The sequence below is a fragment of the Dermacentor andersoni genome, chromosome 4, assembly GCF_023375885.2.
Source record: "Dermacentor andersoni chromosome 4, qqDerAnde1_hic_scaffold, whole genome shotgun sequence".
In the NCBI taxonomy this organism is placed as follows: Eukaryota; Metazoa; Arthropoda; class Arachnida; order Ixodida; family Ixodidae; genus Dermacentor; species Dermacentor andersoni.
In genome coordinates, this window is record NC_092817.1 from 30,471,100 (window position 1) to 30,497,067 (window position 25,968).

At 45.9% G+C, this 25,968-nt stretch overlaps 1 protein-coding gene across 3 annotated transcripts in view; it reads left to right on the plus strand.

The window, feature by feature from the left end:
* LOC126536849 (lysosomal alpha-glucosidase-like) overlaps positions 1-25,968 on the plus strand; it is an 81,776-nt gene that overhangs the window by 5,038 nt on the left and 50,770 nt on the right. The window contains exons 4-17 of one of the 3 annotated variants that reach the window (XM_055073561.2): positions 100-419; positions 3,591-3,736; positions 5,605-5,770; positions 6,986-7,082; positions 9,674-9,912; positions 10,713-10,844; positions 10,954-11,064; positions 12,590-12,706; positions 14,118-14,317; positions 14,656-14,789; positions 16,167-16,318; positions 17,977-18,125; positions 18,569-18,653; positions 19,920-20,107. In XM_055073561.2, coding sequence (XP_054929536.1) covers positions 100-419; positions 3,591-3,736; positions 5,605-5,770; positions 6,986-7,082; positions 9,674-9,912; positions 10,713-10,844; positions 10,954-11,064; positions 12,590-12,706; positions 14,118-14,317; positions 14,656-14,789; positions 16,167-16,318; positions 17,977-18,125; positions 18,569-18,653; positions 19,920-20,107 — 2,236 coding nt within the window. Of the gene's footprint in view, positions 1-99; positions 420-3,590; positions 3,737-5,604; positions 5,771-6,985; positions 7,083-9,673; positions 9,913-10,712; positions 10,845-10,953; positions 11,065-12,589; positions 12,707-14,117; positions 14,318-14,655; positions 14,790-16,166; positions 16,319-17,956; positions 18,126-18,568; positions 18,654-19,919; positions 20,108-25,968 lie in introns of all 3 variants that reach the window. The other 2 variants (XM_055073565.2, XM_072287775.1) reach the window with 2 other exon arrangements.

The following is a 25,968-nucleotide window of genomic DNA, read 5'->3' on the forward strand; positions in this document are numbered from 1 at the left end:
TACCCCGAAGTAAAACAAACATATCAGAATAAGTACCAGAGATTTACCAATTGAGCTTCAAGGTAAGCTAAACACTAATTGTGGCTGCATTCTTCTTAGGATACAATGAGCAATGCCAACTGGCAAGCATAGCGGATCGCTTCGACTGCTATCCAGAGCCTGGATCTTCACAGAAGGGTTGTGAGGCCCGAGGTTGCTGCTGGGGCGCGCTAGGTGACGCCTCCCCAGATGGACAACCTAACATTCCCTACTGCTACTACCCCGCCGACTATCAGGGATACGTGCTCGATGGCTTAGACCACTTTCCGGATCGCATCACCGCGAAGCTCCGCAGGATAATTCCTTCGGGCATCGACAAGGACGTGCAGTCTGTGGCCGTGAACATCTACTTCTACGAGAACGACACAGCCAGGATCACGGTAAGCGAATTTCGGCATCAAACGGTACCCAGTCATGTCTCGACGTGGAAGATTCGCATGCAAAATCACGCATGGACGAAAACGCTGTATGCCTCCAATATTTTGAAGGACAAAACACAAGCCCAGCTTATAAATTCCACGGGTTTGGTAACGCCCGAGATGGCTAAAGACGCTGTTTGAGCTTCGTAAGTTTCACATGAGGGTCATGAATGTTTCACTGCATGTCGTTGATAAATATGTGTGCGAACACCCGCAGGGGTCATGAAATGCGCCAATAAATTTAACTCGCTTTAATATCCACAGTAATTCGGAATTGGAGCTTAGTGGACCTTAGCGGACCTTAGCGGACCTTAGCGGAGTGATGGTAATAAAGCTGGTGAAAGTTGAATGAGTGCTCGTTTGCTTAGGATGCTCACACAGATGAATGGATTAATGGATGGATGGGATGGATGGATGGATGCTATAAGCGTCCCCTTTGAAACTGGGCGATGGGTTGCGCCACCAAGCTCTTTTTCTTATTCTGCCTGATGTCTTACTTATCTTGTTTTTTTTTAACAGGCACGCAGACTTGCATAGCTGCAAGCGCCAATATCACGAAAACGTTACTGCTGTTCTTCAAGTCGACCGGTCTCTGGGAGCGTTTATAGAATGTGCACCTCCACATGCATGCGCGCGCAGCAAGTGTTCGCTTTCCCTCTTCTTTCACTCCCACCGCTCCTTTATCCCTTTCTCCTTGTGCAGGGTTTACCGGACGAGCGTCTGACTAACCCTAACAACCTATCCTTTCTTTCTCGCTCTCTCTTCCCGGCCTGCATTACTTTCGAATTAAGTGTCGACGAAACGTGACCCAGACAGATTGCCCTTCTACGCATCACTTTCCCACATAGCCTTCGATACGTTATGCAAGAAAATCTACGTAGAACGCCAAAATATTTCGTTTCAGATACGGGTGCATAAAAAAGTTGACATTCACTTAAGCATATACTAAAAAGGATGAATGCGAAAGCCTGCGCGCTTTCTTACTTGAAAATTACTTGACATTCTCATTCGAATGCGTTGTTACTTCCTATTACTTGTTGGTTAACTCTATCTCAATTTAACTGCGCCATAAAAACTTTCGTCTTAATTAACACCAAAGGTCATGGGTTTGAGTCCCACCAATGGTCGTGGGTCCGACCGTCAATAGCGGCACCATAAATTTTGGTACCATTGAATTTTGGTCTCACCAGAGGTCAAGGGTCCGACTCCCACCAAAGGTCGTGGCTTCGAGTGCCTAAATAATTACATTGTCTTAATTTAAACCAAAGGTCGTGGATTCAATTCCTCCCCCCCCCCCATGGTCGTAGGTTCGACCACCAACGCTGGCATCATCAATTTTAGTGCCAATGAATTTTGCTCCCATCCAAGGTCGAGGGTTCGACACCTACCAGAAGTCGTGAGTTCGAATGCCTTAATTAACCCCAAAGCTAGTGGGTTCAACTCCCATCAAAGCTCGTGGGTTGGAATTCCTAATTTATCTCAATTCTAATTACCTTCGCCTTAATATCTTAGGTCGTAGGTTCAACTTCAACCAACGCTCGTGGGTTCGAGTCCCGCCAACGATCGTGGGTGCGCCATCAATTTTCGTGCCATAACGACGGACGGTAAATTTTTCGATAACGCCGCACTACAGATTTTTCGACCCATGAGGAACTTAAGGCTTTCGAATTAATAACTAGGCCTATAGTCTCGTTATTTCTACCAGACAGGCGTGCCCTGAGTAATCTCGAACTACAATTTTCATAATTTCTACATGTTTGGTCATTGCAGTTCACGAACATAAATGAGAAGCATAAACCTTCCTCAAAGCAGCATTCCTGTAACTCACACTGTAATTAAAGTGAGATTTGCATAAGTGAAATTTTGAAGACGCTGTATTGCAAAAATCATGAGCGATTCCAGTGTGTGAAGGTGGATGACCAGCGAAGTTGTGCAACACACAGCAAAAAGGTGACACAATTTTGAACAAAGGTACGAACGCATTTATTGACCTGATCGGTGGTCATCGTGACGACAGGTACACACATACACTTATTTTTACACATCCGCGTTCATTCGTGTTATACATTCGTTATATACATTCGTGCTTTCCTTTCGCGATATAGTGAGGCAAATAATTCGAGACCGAAATCATCATGCCGACTGGCAGTAGGCCAGTGCCGTCTGCGCCTTCGCAGGGGGAGGGGCAGTATGGGAACGCTGGCATGACGAGCGGCAACGGAGCCAGCTGTGGAAGAAGACGACGAACACGCGAACAGTGGCACGAGCCATTGCTAATGATGATAGCTTTTGCTCACGACTAATTGTTGACGGACACAAAAATGCACGACACCCTAGCCATAAACATCTTCGCTGTAATAGCTGTTAAGTGCTGTGTTTTCACCTAAAAGGCAAGCGATGGCTGCGTTTTACGATTTGCTGTGTCAGGTATAATTTGGCTTGAAAATTTTCGCGGATTTCTGAAGCATTGTTTCATGTCGCTTGCCAAGTTAATGATCGACTAAGTAAGCACTTAAATAAGCAATGTGGAACGCAGCAGTGTTTTCTTAGTCTGCGTCACAATATTCATGCTGTCAAAAATTATTGCGAAGCATGAAAACTCCAGCATTAAAAGATCTAAGCTAGAAACAGATAATTTTTTGTTTGTATGGCAAGTTCAATATGAAATTTGAAAGATATGGAGCCATGACTGTGTTTGCTAGCAGGGCAAAAAAAATTAAGTTTTGAAAGAAGGCATCTCGTTTTGCTAAGAATCCTTTCTCGTAACTACATGTGAGCTGCTGCGGTAGCATAGAGGCTATGGCGTTGCGCTGCAGAGCGCGAGGTCGGGGGTTCGATCCCCGCCACGGCGGATGCATTTAAATGGGGGCGAAGTGCAAAAAACGCCCGTGTACTTTGGTTTAGGTGCACTTTAATGTACCACAAGTGGCCCAAATTAATCCGGTGTCTCCAACTACGGCGTGCCTCATAATCAGACCGTAGTTTTAACGCGTAAAACTCAAGAATTTAATTTACGTGCATGAGGCCACATGCGGGTGGTGACGCAGAAAGTGAGCTTCATGGGGTACGTGCATCGGTTGTAACAAATAAAACGGTAATCAGGCTAATTACACATTGTTACGTGTTTTCTAGATTCTGGATGCTACTCAGACACGATTCAGGCCACCTGTGCCAAAGATTCCAGCACGGACATACACTGGCAGCCGGCTTTACGACGTGAGCATCTCGAAAGATGGCCAACTAAGAGTCTACCGCCTCGATCATCAGTCAACGACTATGTAAGTTGACCTTTAGGTCAATAATAACACAGAAGGGTTCAAAGCTAGCACGGTTGATTCAGTAGCGTTGTCATTAAGAAATGCGTGCCCACTGAAATGCAGTGATTAGCCCTTGTAGACTCTGGTTCATATACCTAAGAAAGGCAAACAGACCAGCAGAACCCGCATTTAAAAGTAATCTAGAGCGGTTTGTAAAAACGGGCACCGGACATTCGTGATATAGCAAGGTAAACAATAAATAAGCGCGACTGACCAATGACACATAGTTCTTGGCCACGAAAATGATAGCCCCAACCAAGGTCTTCAAACAGATCGTTTTTTTTTTTTTTTTGTTACAACCAACAGTCGAACCTTGGAGCACAGGGTATGTGAAACTGACCATGTGCCGCTATTTAGTGCAGCTATATTTCACGTTAACTTCGGTCACTGGTTATGTGCCACATAATCTGCCTCTTCAATGATAAAAATATATCCTTTGAAATAAGCTTGTATTAATGTGCAAGGATTGTTCAATAAAGACTAATAGAGGTTCTGCAAAAGTTTATTCCTGAAGAATATTCATCGGAACTTCTGAACCTCTCTATATGGTCCACAGTAAGTGAAATACACGAGTCTCACCCTTTCTACGAACTCTAGGTAACATCAGTCAAGGCATCTTTTGCCACCTTCTAGAAAATCACCTACGGCGTTTTAACTACGCCTTGTTCACGTCTTGTTCCATGTGAAAGAACTGTTCTTTTTTTACCGTTCCCGAAGCATAGCCTCAATTTTCTAACCCATGCAGATGCGGCCCTCCCACTTCTTTATATACCTCACGGTAAAAAAGGACATTGCTCTGCCATGGAATAAGCCATGGAATAAGTAAATACATTGGAGGCCGTTTTTAGGTGACGAAAGGTGGATTCTCCTATGTTATCTAGGCTTGCTGAAACGCGTGCATTTCGCTTTCTGGGCACCGTAAAGAAAGCGATAAAAGTGGCGATAAATAATTTTTCAGAAATGAGGATTTCAGTGCATCAGGCTCAGTTTTTATTGATGAACCCTCATAAAACCAAATACCCGTAACGCGCGCACTTCCATGCGCGCCGCTAGATGACGCAGCGTGTGCAGAGAGAAGCGTGAGGGAGGACCGTCGGCCGGTATAACATAACCATGACGTATGTATATATATATATATATATATATATATATATATATATATATATATATATATATATATATATATATATATATATATATATATATATATATATATATATTAACGAACAGTTCAAGGAGTTCAGATACAACTATTTATTGTGGGCTAATTTCTGCCCGGGGAGTAAATAGACAGATGACTGCCGCGTTCCAAACAGGAGACCAGGAATGCCTTCTCTTTTGCTCTCGAGCGGCGCTTCACCTCTTCTTATTCTAGTGTTCCCCAACAATGCTCACACACGATACGAATGCGTGCGGCAAATGCACGTGCTATTATGTCTTCGTCTTTGCTTTTTTTTCACCAATTTATCAATGTCCTCTTGTAGGGCGTACGAACCCGCGTGCGTTGTTTAAAGATGGTTTCTGCCTCACACACACACACACACACACACACACACACACGCACACGCACACGCACACGCACACACACACACACACACACACACACACACACACACGCACGCACGCACGCACGCATGCACACGCACGCACGCACGCACGCATATATATATATATATATATATATATATATATATATATATATATATATATATATATATATATATATATATATATACGTGCAAGTATGTGTGCGTGCGTGTTGTGTTTGCCTTGCGTAAGCGCCAGACAGTAAGCGAACATTGATTTCGCCCATTTCCATTTTTTTCCAGTTTCTACACGAACCTGTCCCGCCTCGTGTTCACTGACCAGTTCCTTCAGCTTTCCACACTTTTGCCATCGGACTACGTTTACGGCCTCGGTGAACAATGGACGACCCTTCGCCGAAACGTCAGCTGGACGAGTCGTTTCTTCTTCAACCGCGACCGACCTCCTACGGTCTGCATTCACGTCAGCAGTACTCATCGAAAAAAAAAGAGAAATATTGCGTATCGGCGTTGTAAATGTTCGGTCGAGTAGTGTTCCAGAGCAATCCACGTTTGGTGTCCGTCTCACTGATTCGCAAGCGGAAGCTTCAAAACCATAAATCAACGATATCAGTGAAGTAATGTGAAGTGGGGCTTTGGCCGCGCTGTCTAGGCGTTATTGTTATCCCACATTAGTGACATTAGTCCATACGCTCTGTGTGCGAACGTTTTCTGTTAGAAATCAAGATTTCAGACTCTGTGCTCGCTGTGCTACGGTTCAGGGGAGCACGTGATCCTTCGGGTTGAGATGCTATCGCTGCCCTGTGTGTGGACGCGATTTCTCAACCATGTTTACAAGTGCGATTTGTCTTAATAGTTAAGCGTGCAACATTGTATAAAATACGAAAATTGTGACGGTAGGTTTATATATCAAAACATTTCATTGAGGTATGTTTTGTTTTTAATCTCTGTAACGCTATGAAAAAAAGTGTACTCTTATATGGTATACGTACTTGAAAGGCGGCGACAGCGATGAATATTAATTGTCACAAAGACATCTAACTCCGGTGATCGCTATAAAATGCTGGTAATTTATGAGATTTCGATCAAATTTTTCTTTTCGCTAGCAAGGAAAATTCAAATCGCTATATTTTTTTCTCGTCGCAGCAAAGGTGAAATTTCCACGCGTTTCATGCATTTGTATTCGCTTGCGATAAACCTGACTTAACAGTTGCTAAAACAAGGTAGTGAGTATCAGTGCTGCCTAAAATAAGTTTCTCGCTCATAGCAGCGGCATGCTGCATTGAACTTCTTTATGAAACTACGTTGCCCGAGAGTTACACTTACACAAGCGTACGCTTGCTCACAAACGTGTGTGCAACGTGCGCGTTATGAGAATGATGAATTTACTCGCAACGTCAAGAACGCAATACTAAATCCAAGGATCCACTCTGCGCATGCGCCATACGTGGTACAATGCTTAAGCCTAGACCTCCACACATGAAAGCACGACCCTGAGTTCGTTTGTTTGTATCTTTATATTCATTTAGGTTATCTTATTTTCAGGTACGTGTTTTAAGATTACTGACAAATTTGACTACGCATAAATAGGCCCCCAGCAAATGTTTCCGCGTGCAAGTGCAGATGCATTCTCATATTGTTGGTGAAAACTTCTTGTACCTTCTAGCGTGGCAAGAACATCTACGGCACGCACCCTTTCTTGCTCGGAGTAGACAACGACCGGCAGGGATACGGAGTGTACCTGCATAACAGCAATGCCTTGGGTGGGTTTCCTCTATTCAGTCTCTTCTTCTTGTGCATGAACTGTCCCAAGTGGTGGCCCAACAGATAAGATTTACAGATTTTTGCAGTGAGGTATTTAAGTGCATATTTAATGCAAGTATACCAAACGACACAGAAATTTCTGATATTTACGTAATGTTTGTCGGCCACTGCCTTTTATATTCTTAGAGAAACCCAGGGGGTCAAAAATTATGCGGAGTCCCCCACTAAGGCGCGCCTCATAATCAGATCGTTGTTTTGGCACGTAAAACCCCAAAATCGGATATAGAGAATAGATATTATTTGACAGGCATGCAGCGACTTCATGGTTTTCTCAATGTGAGAGTTGGATGGATGGATGGATGGATGGATGGATGGATGGATGGATGGATGGATGGATGGATGGATGGATGGATGGATGGACGGACGGACGGACGGACGGACGGACGGACGGACGGACGGACGGACGGACGGACGGACGGATGGATGGAATAACATTACTGAAAGGTCCTGCGAGCTACGGGGCGCAAGGCCCCATAGAGCGGGCTACTCCCACGTTGGGACCGGGAGTTGTAACTCCCTGGCCTGCATCGCGGGCTCGCTGGACTGCCCTGAGCTGCTCCGCCAGGTCCATGCTGCGTAATGCTTCTTGTAGCCTGGCGGAATCTCGATTCTAGTTTGCGTGGGTCCGACCACACGGCCAGAGCAAGTGATATACGTCTAGTGTGCTATGGAAATTTTCGCAACATAATGTTGTGTGTAGGTCAGGCATGTAGGGATGTAGTCGGTTCTGCGTGGGGTACGTGTTGGTATGAAGCATTCTGAACGTGAGGGCTTGAGGCCTGGTGAGCTTATTGTGAGGTGTGCTGTATATTCTGTGGTCTAGAAAAAACTGCTTTGTGATCTCGTTGTATGTGGAGGGAGGGTCCCGCTTCTCGCTGGGATGGTCACGACCAGAATAGGTGGCGTAGCGGAAGGTTAGGGCTCGCGCACTCCTGTGAGCCATCTCATTGAGATTGGGAGGGGCGTCCTCGATCTCTCCGAGGTGTGCCGGGAACCAGCAGATGGTGTGATGCTGCAGCGTTGCGGATGTATTGACTATTTGTAGTGATTGTCTTGCAATGGCTCCTTTCCGAAAGGCTTTGACGGCCGAGCGTGAATCGCTGTAGGCGTAGGCGGTGGTCGGGTCTGTGAGCGCAAGTGCGATGGCGACCTGTTCTGCTATCTCGGACTTGTGTGTCTTGACTGTGAGAGCGTTTGTGACTTGAACTTGCTTATTGACAGTGGTGGCAGCGAAGGCTTTCCCGGACGGGTACTGTGCCGCGCAGTATGAATGATCCGCGTGCCAGTCTTCTGGGTTGATGGTGCGCGGGGTTCATGTTCCGCGGTAGTGGGCGAACCGTGTAGGAGTTGCGTGTGTCCGTCGGAACGCTTTGGTATAGATTCTCGATTGCTGTGGTGTCACGACCTTTTAAGCTAGGATTTCTCTACCCGGTTTGGTTCCAGAGAGTCTTGTCAATTGAGCCCGTTCTTGAGCTTCGGCGATTTTTTCAAGTGTATTGTTTGCCCCCAGTCGCAGCAGGAGCTCTGTCTCGGTGTTCTTCGGGATTTCCAGCGCTAGTTTGACTAGTCTCCTCAGTTACACATTGAGTTTGTCCTTCTCCGCTACCTTCCATCTGTGCATGGCCGCCTCGTACGTGAAGTGGCAAAGTGCAAAGGCGTGTGTTAGCTTGAGGAGATTTTCTTCCTTAAGGCCGTGTTGTCTGTTTGCTACGCGTCGTATGAGATTCAAGACATTATTCGGCTTTGTCTCGCTCTTCTCCACTGTCGCGGCGTTAAAGCCATTGCTCTTAATGAGCAAGCCGAGAACTCTGATTTTGCTGACGTGTGGAATGGTTCCTCCGTCTTTGGTTCTGAGAGTAATGGGGTGTGTGTGCCTCTGATTTCGCTCATTGGCTTGGGACCACTTCTCGATGGCTTGTAGACGAGGAGCTCCGACTTCGCAGGCGAACATCGCCGGCCCATGGGAGCGAGGTATTCCTCAATCGCGTCGATCGCTTGCTTCTATAGAGAGTTCTCAATTGATCCCAGGCTACCTCCGGGGATCCAGAGCTTTACGTCATCTGAGTATATGGTGTATTTGACGTTCTCAGTTCGATCCACTCTCTTGCCTAGGCCGGCTAGGGCAAGGTTAAAGAGCGTCGGAGAAATGACGGAACCTTGCAGGGTGCCCTTGCCGCCCAGTTTGTATTTCTGGGACTTGATTTACCATGGACGGAGGGTGTGAGAGTTAATCCCAGGATAATGAAGACTACGATAACTGTCGGATTAAAAAGCGCGTTCGAACAAAATCGACAATTAAGTACTGAGCGTAAGCAAACGGCGGTCGAGGATACACAACATTTTGTAAGCCATAAACCTAGGCCGATATAGACTACTGCGACGCATTGTTTATGTGCAGGTGCTTACAGCTCTGAAGATACTCCTGACAATGTCATTAAATAATTGTCATCGACAACAAAAAAGCAACGTTACACGGATAATAGCAATGACGATGACCATGACACATTTCGAGCCACCGCTCTTGCTTCAGAGGTGGTGCTGCAGCCCACGCCTGCTGTCACGTTCCGAGCACTGGGCGGCGTGCTGGACTTGTTCGTGTTCGCTGGCCCGACGGCGGCCAACGTGGTCAGCCAGCTGCAGCACGTCGTGGGCAGGCCCGCAATGCCTCCCTACTGGGGCCTGGGCTTCCACTTGTGCCGCTTCGGCTACAACACGCTCAACCGGACTAGGTACATCATGGAGATGAACATCAAGGCCGGAATTCCACTGGTATTTACACAAATGGTGTCTTTTCCTTCGATTGTGTAGAGGGAGTATATCTTGACTGCTGGGGTAATTGGTGGAACATTATGTAATGGTGGAGCACAGCATCACCAGCGTTCGCCATGTGAGTTTTTTTATTTTTTTACTTTTTGCAGTGCAATTCTTTCGCTAGCACTATGGCAATACCTAAGGAGACCAGAATAATTGTCGTAGATGTTTTGGTTTCTTCACCTCTGAGCTGCTTTGCATAGGCGCTGGTGGATGTCAGATGTGAGTCACATGATTGTGATAAAATCTTTTTTCGGAAAGGGCTGACTGGAAGGCCTGACACATAGTTGCTGCTAAAAGCACGCACACGAGATTTAATTTGCAAGGCTATGCGTTCTTATACGTGTTTGTAATCAAAAGGAAAGGCGGAAAGGGAGAATGACAGATGTATGTATGGTTTCTCCCCGTGTCTGCTTACAGGTCTGTGTTTAATAAATCTGTTACAGTATAGGTATACATTCATGAGCAAGTATCATTGCAATATCGGTGCTAGCGCAGTTTGCATCCTTTTGTTTTACAGCTTAGTGCATCATAAATATCTGTGGCATGAGTGTCATTGCTTCAAGTTCATGCCAATTGAGAAAATGGAAAAGGTTACAGATCTCGTCCAGTGTATTTTCTGCCTGCACTGGAACGTCGAGTCACCATAGAAGTTTTCTTTCTAAATGCACAGGAGTATTAATCTAAAAGAACGTTTGTTAAATAGTGACGTAAATACTACAGAATTATGCTATTCTTTTCTACTTTGCGACAACAAGGACACCCAATGGAACGACATTGACTACATGAAAAGCAGAAATGACTTCACTTACGACAAGGACAGGTTCGAAGGGCTTCCGGAATTCGTCAGTGAGCTCCACGCTTCTGGCCGCCACTACGTCATCATCGTGGTAAGTGGTTTAACGAGCACCTTGAATGCTTGCCCGTCTAAAAGCATATTGTTTGAAGATGCATGGTTTCAGGCACTAATACATCAAAAACATGTCTATTTTCCCACAGGACCCCGCAGTGAGCGGTTCTGAAGCACCCGGCAGCTACCCTCCTTACGATGACGGAGTTGCCATGGATATCTTCGTCAAAAATATCACGGGAGGCATTGTTTACGGAAAGGTATCAGTACGGCGCCATAGTCGAGCGTTTAGCCATGTCGACGCGCTCCTCTAAGGCTGAAAAAAAGAAAGAACTCCGGATATAACTCGGAGTCGGGATCTACGAAGACGCTATGCTCTGAGCTAAAATAATTGTGTATATTGTTCAGTGTGTTGAAACTAAGCGTCTTAAACACGTTGCAAGAAAACTTGCGGCTGCGAAACAGTGTTAGTTAATAATATACGCACAATTCGCCAATATTTCATCCACAAAGGCAAAGCTGTTAGGAAAAAGGTCTAATCGAGCTTTTAATGGCATTATTTTTATAGGTTCAATAATTGGTTCTCAATTATCGGGGTAATTATCCACCGAGTGAAGCCCACTTAGCTGAATTTTTAGGGAAGGCTTACTACAAGACGCCCAATATCAAGGTTTCCTCTGACGGCTGAATGAATTTGTTATTAAAAAGTTTCGAATATTCGCACCCACCAATGAGATTGCCTCGCAGTGAATTGCGATTGCCTACAACACTGTGATATAGAAAATAAGGCTTTCGAAATTGCAATTTTAATTTATTTGTCATCTCTTCTCACAGTTCCGTTTTTAATACGTCCCTGCTTGCACATTGAGTACGTCTTCAGAGTACTAATAGTAATAATTATAATCATTATCGGCATAATCATTATCACTAGAAGCATCAGAAGTGTTTTGGCAAGCTCACTGCGAGACGAAGGCCGTTAAAGCGCATTATGCAGTTAAAGTATGTAGTTGCCACGCCTTTCAGGCAATTATTTCTGATAAGAAAAAGAAACTAGCTTTGCATGTCCTTTATACTTTTTTTTCTTCTATAGCGACCTGCTCAACCTTCCTGCTTAGTAAAGCATTTGACTCTAGTCTTCAGCTCAACACGCGAATACATACTGCAATAGTCACCTAACAATGTTTCCTTCCCCGAGAGTCCAAAAATTTCCTCCAGTATCGTAGAGCGAAACTCTTCTTCTAATGGAATACATACAAACGACTTAGTCTAGAATGCGAGCGTTAACTTAATCACTGGCTTTTAATACAGTAATTTTTGCACGGTATTGCAATAGGCACAGTGTTTCCGGCCAACGCGCAAGTAGTAGAGGTGTCCAATGGACATATATATTTAGGTCACACAAACACTTCAATCTTGCTCTGCCAAGTGAATCAATGGAAGGCGTTGTGAACTTAGGTTCTACCATGACCCTGGTGCTGGCGTGAAGTTCGCCAACGGCATTGCAATGATCAGCTAGTCGTAAAGCCTAATCTTAATCCTGATGCTGACCACTGACCCAGCTTTACAGCGTAAATTGAGGCGGTTATGATGACATTGGACTTTTTCTTCAATATTATGTTATGCGCCTTCAAGTTGTATTTAAAATAAGCGAGATGGCTTGGAAAGGTTGTGTTCAACAAGTGCAAGGATGTAAGAGTGCTGGGCTGCTAAATGCGCAGTCAGTAATGTGAGGCTTTCATCTAACGGCAGCTACTCTAGCATCACCCTGCATTCTGTACTCGACAGGTTTGGAATGACAAGAGCAGCGTGTTCCCTGACTTCAGCCACCCCAATGCGACGGCCTACTGGATGAAGCAGTTCGCCAGGTTTCACGATGAGGTTCCTTTCGATGGCGCCTGGATCGTGAGTATTCCATTCACTTTCTCTCTCAGTTGAAAGATTAGGTAAAGTATATTTCTTCCGGTGCTCGGAATATCGTGCCTGAGTGTAACTCTTGCCCTAGTATGATCCGATTCTGAAGTTCACTGTTCTGTTTTTAGTGAAATCTATATTAGTTTCTTGTCGCATAGCACTGCATATTTTAATTTCATAATCACCTGCGTGATGGCACTAAGGAAACGTCACTAATTTAATGACAACAATGAATTTCCTGAGGAGTGCCCTTCGAGCTGCATTGGGGCACTTGGACGAAAGCCCTTCACAGAGGAGAAGATCTTGGGCTCCTGGACTCGAATGCCTGCTATGTGCAAGGCCCAAATGCGCTGGTGCGTTTCTGCAGCATGATAGTGCACAATGTCGTAAGTAGCTGATACGCGCGAATATCGTGCATGGAAGATAATGAGTGAAAAGGAAAAGGCAGGGAAGTTGATCAGCAAAGATCGCACCCGATTAGTTTCCATAAAATTACGGATGACAAAAGAAGGAAAGGAAGATAAGGTGAAGAGAGGAACTCAGTGCGCACACAATTGCAGAAAACCGTTCACTTGCAGAAAGCGTTCTGAAAGCATACCGTTGTTTAAATTGCTCTGTACAAGCATGCACAAAATCTTGACGTTTCTTGAACACTAAAGGATTGACTACCACCTAGAATGAGCGCTCGTTTTGTGTCGTTCTCTTTTTTGTCCCGAGTCATACAGGTAAATTCAATGCCTAGGGTTGTGTTATGCGACATTTTGTGCAAAGAGGAGTGCTAAATTAAGTTATGTATGACATATGATTCAGTTCACGGCCTGAATACAGTTTTCGCCATGTACTCTTGTATCGACAGTCACTCAACCATACGGGGAAAAGGGTGGAGATTACTTTTCTGAACCCTTCTATGAATTCATTGGCTTCATCAGCTAGAAGTCGTTACACTTACATATGGATGTAAATGTTCACGGTAGTCCGCTGTACGGAAACACACAGACAGACCTCCAAACTACAACTGCCCCGACGTAATCATTTGGAAATATTTGTACAAAAAATGCGCTGAAACTTCAACACGCTGAAACATCAAATGATCACATTACATATTTGTGCCACTGAAAATGGCCGAAACTTTGCCGTTCTTCTGTTCTGGTGCCCTCACTTGTGTAGCAAAGTGGAGATAAAGAGAGAGAAACCTTATTAAAGGTAGGTAAATAAATAAAGAAAACCCCTGTGGAGCGAAAGGGAACAATAGGTGTTTGTAGAAGGCTTGTCTGTGCGGTCCGTTGTACACAACACATAACGCTCTTGCATGTGTCAGAACGAATGAGCCTGCTATGGCAGTAAACTACAAGGCCGATGTCAAGGCGCGAAAAACAGCGACAGTCCCTTTCTTATCATGCAGGACATGAATGAGCCATCCAATTTCTACGACGGCCACAAGGACGGCTGCCCTCCGAACCAGAAAGAAGATCAACCGCCGTACGTTCCAGGCGGAGAGAAGCTGTGCACAAAGACCCTTTGCATGAGCGACCGTCACTACATCTCGTCTCACTACAATGTCCACAATATCTACTCCCAGCTGGAGGCCAGAGCGACGTACAAGTATGTTGATACAGAGTAAATGCAAAATGACTGCAGTATGCAATTACATGAGACGCGAATTTTCGACAATATGTTGCACCGAAACTTGCTGGTATGCATATGGATAGTTAGTCCGCAAATTAACAAGGATGGCCACATTTTGTGATATCACTTTAGTGTTCTGTGTAGGTTTATTTAAGCATTGCATTATTAAGCAACGGACTAAATCTCCGACTACACGACGCATAACACTTACCAAAAAGGGGTTCCGGCTGGCTATGCGAATGGCTATGGGATGGCTATAGCTAAAGTGACTATGCGAATGACAGGCTGTAATCTGTTATTTTTGTCATGCTTAGAGCCCTCGTTCAGATCCGCCAGAAACGACCCTTCATCATTTCCCGGGCGACATCACCAGGACAATCTGTGTGGTCGGGCCACTGGTCTGGAGACATCAGCTCTTCGTGGGAGGATATGAAACTCAGCATTCCCAGTGAGCATTGAACTTTTTAAATTATGATTAACGCTATATAAGACAATACAGACAAGGACAGTAAAGATGCTACCTGTGGTCTGCGCGCAAGCAGTCGACTAAAAGCTTCCAGCACTGCCTCAGCCATCCAGTGTAACAAAACACACGACACCAGTATAAAAAAATCGCACAGGCTGCCAAAGAAGAAGACTTGAAGATCTTGCAGATTCACTGGACTTGGTCGCGGAATGGCTTGACAGCCACCAACAACGTGAGGACTTGCACAAGCAGAAGACCTCTTCTTAAGCAATACTCTAATAATCTTGCGTGGCATGTGACAGTGGCGATATGGCTCTGGAATGGTGGAGTTTGGTCACAGGATACTGAACACATAGAAGGCCCAAGCAAAGGGGTATTCTTAAATTCGAACCACATACCAACTGGCCCAGCAGCGCGTATTAATCAGTATTAAACGTGCCAATAAAATATGAGCGTTAACCCCGGTACAACGTTTTCAAAGATAGAAGAAGTTGAATAACAGGATCACGCGATCATCGGGTTCAATCCGAGCTGCCATTTCAAAGTGTGTTATGTTCAAGAAACAAAGACAAATACGGATCGCCTAAAAACGTTATTTTCAGTTACGCAGAGGTGCCAATGGCTGCCTCCCGAGATAGACCGAGTAGTATTTATTTATTTATTTATTTATTTATTTATTTTATTATTCCCGTACATCACAGGTTCCTATTGCAACATTATGTGAAGGGGGTTATACAAAAAAACTGCAAGATCGATAAGATGGAGCGAATGTTTTCGAGTTTTGCTATACAAGTAATCAGTACGTTATCAACACAAAGCACACAAAGAAAAAAAACAGCAATTGAACAACAAACAACAAAACTTTTGAATGCACTGGTCATGTTGGGTTAGTATTGATTAGGTTAGTAACTACAGATACGAAAATTTTGCTCAACGCGAGTGCTGTAGTAAGACCAGCAAAAGTAAGACTTTTAGTACCAATCAAACATACAATGGCTATCTAGCTCCTCATGGTAACCAGACTCTTCCGATTGCGCGTGTACTGATGGCCAAAACGTAGAACACTGTGCAGAATTTTATGCCGTGAGAGTGTGAGCGTGTGGAAGTGTGCCTATGTGCAAATGTCAGTACCTTAAGCAAAATTATACACACTAAAAGCCCTTTATAATTTCAACTTCGTAAAGTGGCTAGATAGTGTTAGCATATTGAATCCAGTCTAGCTCTTAAGCAAGCATTAAAATATCCCGGTCTTTGTTATGGATATGCCAATGGCGTAATCGAAGAGTGTGTTCTTCTTACAGACACTAGCTGTCTTCTTGTTAAAAAAATATTTTCTAAAGGCGTGAATTCGGCTTGCAGATATTCTGAGCTTCGGCATGTACGGAATGCCATTAATTGGGGCAGACATATGCGGCTTCAATATGAATACGACTGTCGAGCTCTGTGCCCGCTGGCACGCCCTGGGAGCCTTTTATCCATTTTCCAGGAATCACAACACGGATGATGGAATCGTAAGTTTTCACGTTTACAATGTAGGAAGTTTTACGAGGCACCTTTTTCACTTCAACTTCACTATAAAAGGAATTTGTTATCCATCGATAATAGCAGTGCACGTTTCATTTCTTCATAATATATGCCCGTGCTTCTAGTGCATCGTCTATTAAATAAGTTTTGGGTCAATACACTCACACCATCCTCTCAAAAAGCTTGTTCGAAGACTTTCTTGTTTACAATACGGCCAACAAATGTGTCCACCTGCATACCTATTATCACCGAAACAACCGATGTTATTGGATTAAGGCTGCAGTTGAACATCATTTGTATTATTATCAGCTGCATTGTTTTCTTGTTGTATTGTGTATTTGTCATCCATTCCCTTCTTTGCAGCTTTCGGAGCTTTAATGAATTCAAGGAAATAAGTTGTCACGCGTTTGTTCTGCATCTGAATTCTCAGAAGGCTCTTAGCGAGAAAAGAAAACAACGGTAATATGTCTTAGCGCATAGGGCTACTACAGTTGGGCTGTAGAGCAAGAGGTCGCGGGAACGAATCCCGGCCACGGCGGCCGCATTTCGATGGAGGCGAAATGCGAAAACACCCGTGTACTTAGATTTAAGTGCACGTTAAAGAACCCCAGGTGGTCAAAATATCTGGAGTCCTCCACTACGGCGTGCCTAATAATCAGAAAGTGGTTATGGCACGTAAAACCCCATAATTTAATTTTTTTATAACCACTATAGGTTCCAACACTATCCGATGATTCCGTTGCGCGTAATAATAAATTAGATTAAATGCGTGTACCAAAGCAGCACCTCAGCTATGGCAGACGCGCCAGTGGCGCGCTCCTAATTACTTAAACACACCAGGATACACCATATTCAATTCATGAAATTCTCGATGCGCAGGCGTTTTCGAGCTTATGCTACCCTGAGCATGTGCCTCTACGGCCAACGATCCACCCGCGGCTTCATGTTAAACAGGAAGAGGCCACAGCCAGCGATACCTTAAGGCACACTCAAGAAAGGCAGTAAAGTAGCTTACACTGATAAAGTATTCTTAGGGAACTACACTTTTGACGGTTTGGCTAAAATAGGTCGATTATTAGAGCAAAAAATAACGGTAATTTTTTTATTCCTAACTCACGGTCTCGTTGGTCACGTGGGTCACGTGGCGGCGGTCTCTGCCTGCGTCTTGCCGGGCGCAGTATGCTGCAAACCACGGAGCCAAATGTGAACAGCTACGCGCGCGTTAACGCGAAGCGTGGCACAATACTTTCAAGATTGAACAAGAACGTCAACGTTTGCTCGTGCGTGCTTGGACATAAAATAGATGTGCAAACACCGTGTGTCCGTCAGCGTATAGCATTTGTTTGAAACATTCAAATAAAGCTTTCCCTGGCGTTGATTCCAACAAGCACATTGGATCTGCCGTAATTTTCTTTTATACAGCATGCACTGATTTCTTCGTTTCGTTTTAGATAACGCGCGAGTCTGGAATAGTGACGTTCACTAAACACGCTGCTGATCTTTTCGCACTGTCACTGCAATTGGTACATTTGGGTGCATGCACGAAAACTTTGCGTAAGGGCTTTGGCTCGTCTGTTTAAAATAAATGTTCGTAACCTTGCGTATTTGATGCTGCCGACTGTCAGCAAAATTTCTTTATTCGCAGGACCAAGACCCTTTCAGCCTCGGCGAAACCGTGATCAAAGCTGCATCAGAGAATTTGAGCTTCCGGTATTTCTTGATTCCTTACCTGTATACGCTGTTCTACAGGAGCCATGTCTACGGAGAGACGGTCGCCCGACCCCTCTTCTTTGAGTGAGCGAAAAATGATCAAATGCTTTCATTTTTAATTAGAATTCATGAATCAGTACAAAATCATCTATCACCACTGTCATGGCTGCTAAGAGACTCGTTATTAGCCAAATGCCAATACATAATTTGTCGCCTTCTTCCTCAGTTTGTATGCATTGTGTCCTGGGGTGGCTTACGCGATCATTTAACAAAGAAAAGTAAGAAAGATTTTAATAACGCGTTATATAACGCCCCCTAGATCACCATCGCTTTGCACCTATAGCCAACAGTTTATGAAAAGCACCGGTCAAAGAATTTCACGCCTGCTGCCGTTTTGCCTTGTCGGGACACATATTTTGTACGTTGCGGTGCCTTGATGTAAGTGTAGCTTTGCAGCACCAGTTTTTTAGGTCGAGTTTAGAAGCAACAGCGCAATTGTCGCGCGTTGAATATTCGGTTGCGTGCAGATTCCCCGACGATCCCAACACTTACGACATCGACGAACAGTTCATGTGGGGATCGGCCTTTCTGTTCAGTCCGGCACTGTACCAGGTAAGTAGCGGGCTCCATAGCAATCTGTTTTGATACCAGCGAGAGCAGTACGTGCTTCATCAGGGTGCTATAAAAATGTTCAGCAGTCATTCCTTTTTCGCTCGCAAACGTCACAAGTTGGTGATCACGTGCCACAGCGTTAAATTTATTTTGTTTTATCAAGTCGGCCGCTCTCCGTTCTAAACATTCAAGCGTAGCAAGAGTAGTGGCAGCTATAGCAAATCATATCGAGATTTCCAAGCATTCAGGAAAAGGGTTTGCAGTTAAACGTAAGAAAGGAGATAGAATTCATAGTAAAGTAAAAACTAGCCCACATTTGCAACTACTGAAGACAGCCGATGAAAATATACGGACAATAGAAAAAGAGTAAGTAAAACAGGAGCCGATTGACAGAAGATAACACAACAAACACGCTGACCCGTAAGGCGGCTGGAAAGTAACGCATTCGGCTAACACCCATGGTTACGGCCTACGGAAGGAATGCTTTACAGCGCTTCAAGGCAGTGCTCGCATAACTTTAACGAGCGAAGGTGGCAACCATGTGGCCATCTGTGCACGAACTACCGGCACAATGTAAGAAGCGCAAGCTAACGCAGCGAGGATTACGATTCAAGTGCGAATGCGAAACTTTTTGCGATCTTGCATGTGAGGAAAAACAAAATGCAGTGTTTACTCCCTACATGATCCATTGATTTCCAGCTTCAAGATATTCGATGCCTTCTGCATGGAAACTGCTTATGCTTTGAATTGTACGTTATTGTCGTGGGGGGACTCGCAGAAAAGAACAGAGGAGAACTTTGATAGTGAGGCTACCCAGACAGAAACTATGGAATTTTAATCTTCAAAGATGTTTCGCGAAAATCAACCGATCTATGATTGATAATCAAGCTACATTGGTGCCCGCTAAGGTTAGCCGTATAAAGCCCAGTTGATCTTCTATGCAACCAACTCTAGGTGCAGCGCCAGAGAGACAAGACAGACCGGCCACGACGCAGAAAGCCATTGCAGCGCTGCCGGAGCGCGTAGCTGGAGTTTGAGTCGCGTTTCGATCTCGCTGTGTGTGGCCCGTCTTCTAGAGAGCCGACAGCGTCGGCGCGATTCGATGACGCCACCCTTAAAAGCTTTAACTGTAGAGCTTTTGTTTTTCTTGAAAGGTAATCTTGAATGTCTTTAAAGGGTTTCTTTAAGCATGGATACAAGTGCGCGTGCTGCTTCGTCGCACGTTTGCACGGCTCGTTACCCGAGTTTCTTGGAACTTCTGCGCAGGGACAAACCGAAGTCAAGGCCTATGTGCCCGCCGGTCTTTGGTACGACCTGCGCAACGGGATCGCCGTGAACGTCGAGAGCGGCACCCACCTTACTTTCCCTGCCGCTCTGAGCGACCCGATGAACATCCTCGTTCGCGGGGGACACATCTTCGCAGCGGCGCCGAAAGCCATGACTACAAGGGATCAGTAAGAACATCTCAGACGCCCACATAATGGCTTTATTTTAATTTTGGGTAAAAAGCATTTTGCAAGCCGCCAGAGTACTAGTACACCCTAGCTGCAGAAAAGCTTATCGACATGAAATAGTTGCCCGAAATAAACTTCAAACCTCACAATCTCGTCTAGGCGTCGCCACTGGATGGATGGATGGATGGATGGATAGAGGGAGGGAGGGAGGGAGGGAGGGAGGGATGTTATGACCGTCCCCTTTTGAACGGACGGTGGGTTGCGCCACCAAGCTCTTGCAATTATACTGCCTAATGCCCTACCGAGGTTAAAAAAGAAAAATAAAGAAAGAAAGAACACTATGAACTCCCACAACCGAATTTTCTGACCCCCTATTGCGGACTTTGCTTTTGTACGTCTCCGTCTTTTGTCGTTTCCCTACTTTTCTTCCACCAATCTTATAATCGCCTCTCTATTGCGGACATGCTTACTTTTCCCCTGCTCTCGCTGAACCCAAGTGCTTCAAGGAGGCCCGCGGCGCCTAAACATGCTCCATAGTCTCCCTAGCTTTAACGCAGCAGGCACATGCTTCTTCTTCCGTCTCGCTTCATAGGTGCGTGTTCTAAGGCATCCTGATCTCGCTTCGAAAAGTAATGAGCTTCCCTCTGAGTTATTATAAATTGTTTCTTTCCTGATTCCGTTTTTTCATCTTAAGTAGTTACTCATGGCATGTTCCTTTTCCATTGACGCCACCCACGAGATTATTTCAGCCTCTCTGACTCTCCGCTTGACGCTCTTTGCTGCTGTGTTGCCAACCCTACAGGCCGCATACCTGCTGGCAAGCTTCCTAGTTATTTCCTCCACTGTGAATCAATGTTTTTACTGTACAGGTACCTCAACACTCTCCCAGCCCATTAACTTTCTTCCATATTCCTCAGTCGTTCTTCATAATCAATTTTACTGTGAGCTTCCCTCACTTCAAAACTAGTCCAAACCTTATCACCCTGCACAGCTTCATTAGTAGTCTTCCCGTGAGCGCCCAATGCGAGGCGCCCTACTGACATTTGATTCCCATTGAGTTCTGATTGTACCCCCGTTTAAAGCAAACAACCGCATTTCCAAAAGTAAGTCCTGGAACCATTACATCTTTCCACATACCCCGGAGCACCTCGTGCCTGTTGTATCTCCATAGCGCTTCTGTGCTTCATTATGGCTGCATTTCTGTTCCCCTTTACTGTTATTGTTTTTTCCTGTGTTTCCATATGTCTATTGCCTTCGTTTATCCATATACCAAGGTATTTATATTCTCTTACCCGAGGTATCTCCTGGCCTTGTATTGCTAGCGTCTATTCACTGTTTTCATTGAATGCCATAACACTTGATTTTCCAACACCAAATTTCAAACCTTAATTCTTCCCTTCCGGTCCACAGATATTGCCACACGTTGCAAATCACTTTGCTTGTTAGCTAGCGACACAATGTCGTCCACATAAAATAAACCTGGAAGCTGCTGCTCTGCCACTGCACACGCCTATTTGTATGAGAGATTAAGCGCGATATTAGTTCCTTCTAGTGCCGTCTCCATTCTCACCATGTACCATCATAAACAGCAGTGGGGACAATGGGCACCCCTGCCTCAGTCCCTTGTTGATATCAACTTTCTCCTCGCTCCTCATCCCTTCCCATTCAACGCAAACGGTATTTTCTAGTTAAATCTCTCTCAAAAGCTGTAGACAATCGCCACCTAAGCCTTGCCCTACTGCGCCTCTTGAAAAGCGCCGTCTACGTTAAAGAAGTCGCAATTTTACCCGAAAGGCGAAGCACTGATTGCGATAGACAATTACTAGGCAGCTATGGGAAGTAGGGTTAGTAGATTTTTCCAGGTCACGAGTTTCTGCAAATATTCGCTTACTAACTAAATTAACAAGCACGTAGTCAAGCGCGCACTGACAAATACAAAAACATTTCACTCGATGACTGCAGAAACTTGCTGTCAGAACGCTTGATGAACAGTGATGGCAGCGGCGGATGAATACCCCTTCGTGCTGCCTCTCGCTTCAATGCGGATGAATGTATGATTTTTTTTATTAAGAAATGGAAGACCGATAGTCGCTGGTGGAGGAGGAGGGACATACGAAGGAGAGGTACACACCCACTAAATCTCTCGTGCCAGGCCGCTAGCAACGCCGAAGTGGGCTAACTTTACTAGGCGATCGTGGTTTTCGAGAATGTATTTCTGTAGATCTTCAATATGGCGATGCAGAAAACTACTGCTGTCGTCTCGATAGATATTGAATATGGGACAGTGTAAAATGAAATGCTGCAAGTTAACTTCGCATACGGAGTGGCAGAAGGTGCTTATATGGGAGGTAGAGGCGTCAATGCCCTTCTTTCGGTCATCCAACGTCTGCAATTTGTGAGTTATGTCAGGGGTAGTGGCTCTGTTGGCAAGTACTTTATTTATGAATATTTTCTGGGATCGGCTGAGGGCGACGTCCATAAACATGTGAGCAGGAGTGAGATGTTTGTCACCCTATGAGTGTACTCGAGCGCCGTATTCATGCCATATGGAAGTGAGAGTTCGGCGGTAAGTCCGCATAGGGTGGTCACCGAGATCGGGAAACACGCCTAGGGGAGGTTGGAGACGATAAGGAGAATTCCAAATTGTGACGTAGTAAGACCATGCACCTGCTAGTTCCCTACTCTGCCATTGACTGAAGTGCTAAAGCTAGTCCCAGTTTAGGAAGGGTGTCTTCGATGCAATAAGGGCATATGCTCAATGCTTCCGCCATAGCCTTGTCCTACTGTCCAAATGGTTATGCCGTCCGCATATATCGTGTAGCGGGCGCCAGTGCTGGTTTCAAGTTCGCGGGCGACAGTGAGCATGGCCACATTAAGAAGTAGTGCTTGCAAATTCGAAACCTGACGGACTCCTCGATCCAGATAGTAAGTGACTAGCACATCAGCGCTGTTGCTGCGAAGTCGAATGGGTCCATGGTTTCAAGAAACCTTGCGTTACCGCCTATTGTTCGTTGGCTGGGATATATTCTTGCTAGACTTCAGGAAATGTGATCTTGCTTGACACTGTGAAACGCTTTCCGCATGTCGACAACCAGGACGAAGGTCGGTGGGCCACTTCGTGAATTTCTATTTAGGACCGTCCGAAGCAACAAGAGGTTATTATGGTTTCCCATGTTGGGTCTTGACATGACCTTGGACGAATGTAAGCCTGGTTTGCGATATTCGACGTAGTGGGTTATCCTGGTATGTATCATCCGCTCATTGAGTTTATATATGGTTGGTGTGAGCGATATGGAGCGGAGATTCCTTAGAATTCCTTGGAACCACTGCTTGTTTGTGACTTCTAGGAGAGCCACTTCAGCCACTTATTCTGACAAGCTTCACAACATTTTCGAGGGGATACCATCATGACTCGGAGCGGAATCTATTTTACCCTGTTTAATGGTGGCATGAACTTCTCCCAGCGTAAACGGGGCATCTAGGTCAGGGTTCGTAGAGTCTAGTATTGGCGTTTCGAGAGGCGCGGGCGGTGTAGTGCTTGCGTGAGGGAAGAACGTTTTTATGATTTCCTCTTCGTGCTTGTCGGAGCCGTGTCGAAGTGTAAGGATTTCGAGTGGGAATCGTCCTCTGCCTTTGCCAAGCATTTCGCGAAGGATCCCCCAGAGCTGTTTCATGCTTTTGATTTTGCCTAGTCGCTAGCAGGTGGAGCCCCATTGCTCTCAACTGAGGTCTTCGCCGTGCTCCCTGATAAGCTCGAAAATGCCTCTGATGCGACGGAGAGTCTGATACCTTCTGCCATTGGTCTTGTACTTCCGTGTGAGCTTGTTAGCTTTCTTCCAGACAGCAATGATCCGGGAATCGATTACTGCTTCGTATTCTTCCTCAAGTGTTTCTCCGGGGGCAGAGCTGAGGTTGTCGCGCATAAGCTGAACGAATTCTTCACCGGATTCGAATTTGTTTCCGATGTCCTCTCGGAAGTGGGACGAGTTGACCGTGCGAATAAGTTCACGTTGTTTGCAAATCTTCTTGTCGATGGTGAAAATAATGGGGTGATGATCACTGCCCCATTTGGTAGGATGAGTTTCCCAGTGTTTTACGGGTGGTAATGGTTAAATCGGGCGTAGTGTCGGCTTGCTTCGCATAAGCTCTGTTCGGGTATGCACCCCTATGTTCTGCACTATGTATGCACCCCGCAAGGTTCTGTCATCTCTCCGACGCTTTTTAACCTTGCGCCAGCCGGCCTAGCAAAGAGAGTGGATCAAACGGAGAACGTCAAATACACCATATACGCGGATGACGTGACGCTCAGGATACCTGGAGGTAGCCTGGGATCAATTGAAAACGCTCTACAGCAAGCGATCGACGCGATAGAGGAGTACCTCGCTCCCACGGTCCTGCGATGTTCGCCCACGAAGTCGGAGCTCCTCGACATCAAAGCATCGAGAAGTGGTCCCAAGCCAAAGAACGAAATCGGAGACACACACGCCATTAATCTCAGAACGAAAGCCGGAGGAACCATTCCACACGTCAGCAAAATCAGAGTTCTCGGCATGCTCATTGAGAGCAATGGCTCTAACACAGCGACAGTGGAGAAGATCGGGACAACATCGAATAATGCTTTGAATCTCATACGACGCGCAGCAAACAGACAACGTGGCCTTAAGGAAGAAAACCTCCTCAAGCTAACACACGCCTTTGCGCTTGCCACTTCACGTACGAGGCGGCCATGTACAGATGGAAGGTAGCGAAGAAGGACAACCTCAATGTGCAACTGAGGAAGCTAGTCATACTAGCGCTGGGAATCCCCAAGAACACCGAGACAAACCTCCTGCTGCAACTAGGGATACACAATATACTTGAAGAAATCGCCGAAGCTCAAGAACGGGCTCAATTGATAAGACTCTCTGGAAAGAAACCGGGTAGATAAATGCTAGCCAAACTAGGTCATGACACCACAGCAATCGAGGATGTATACCAAAGCGTTCCGATGGACATACGCAACTCCTACACGGCTCGCCCACTCCCGCGGAAAATGAACCCCGCGCACCATCAACCCGGAAGGCTGGCACGCGGATCGTTCATCCTGCGCGAAATACTGTTACGTTTCGCCTACAACGCGCGGTAATGCCGGCGCGGATGCAACGGACGCCGGGGCTTTGTTCAAAACGGCGGACATTTTGGCCTGTTCGACGCCGCCGCAACGCCTACCCGCCAAGCGTGTCCAGGCGTGTTTCAGTGCCACGTGTCTTCGTGTGTGCGTGTGTGTGTGTGTGCCCTCGCTTGTCAAAGCGCGGCAGCCGGGGAGCAGAGTTCCCCGAATGAGGAGCCTGGACGTCTCTCGGCTCAACTGTTCACGCCGTCGTGTGGGTGAAGGTTGGCGATGCGTCACTACTCTCGGTTCAGCAGGTCTCTCGGCCCGACAGTTCGCGCCGTCGTGGGCTCCTGCTGCGCCGTCCCGTGACCTTCATCCCGTGACCTTCCCTCCTTCCCTTTTGGACCGCGACGCCGGGAGTACAAGAGCAGCTGCCCCCGGACGCCAGAGGAGAGGCTCCGATTTGTACTGTTGAGTTACGTGCTCTCCCGTCTCTCCACTCCGGTCGACCTGACCGGCCGCTCTTTTGCTATGTTAGAATAAACAAGTTGTTCTGTTACCAGTCTTCTCATGCTTTGCCGGGACCTTCAGATGCTTCCAGTGCCCCAGGCCGCCAGGCCAACGCTACCCTTGGGGCTTGCGACCCATTGGCAATAACGGGCGTCAGCACCGAGACCCCAACAACTCGTGCCAGCGGTACGATTCCAACATCTGGTGGCAGCGGTGGGATCGCGACAACGGAGGCCAGCAGCGAAGAGATGCGGTTGAC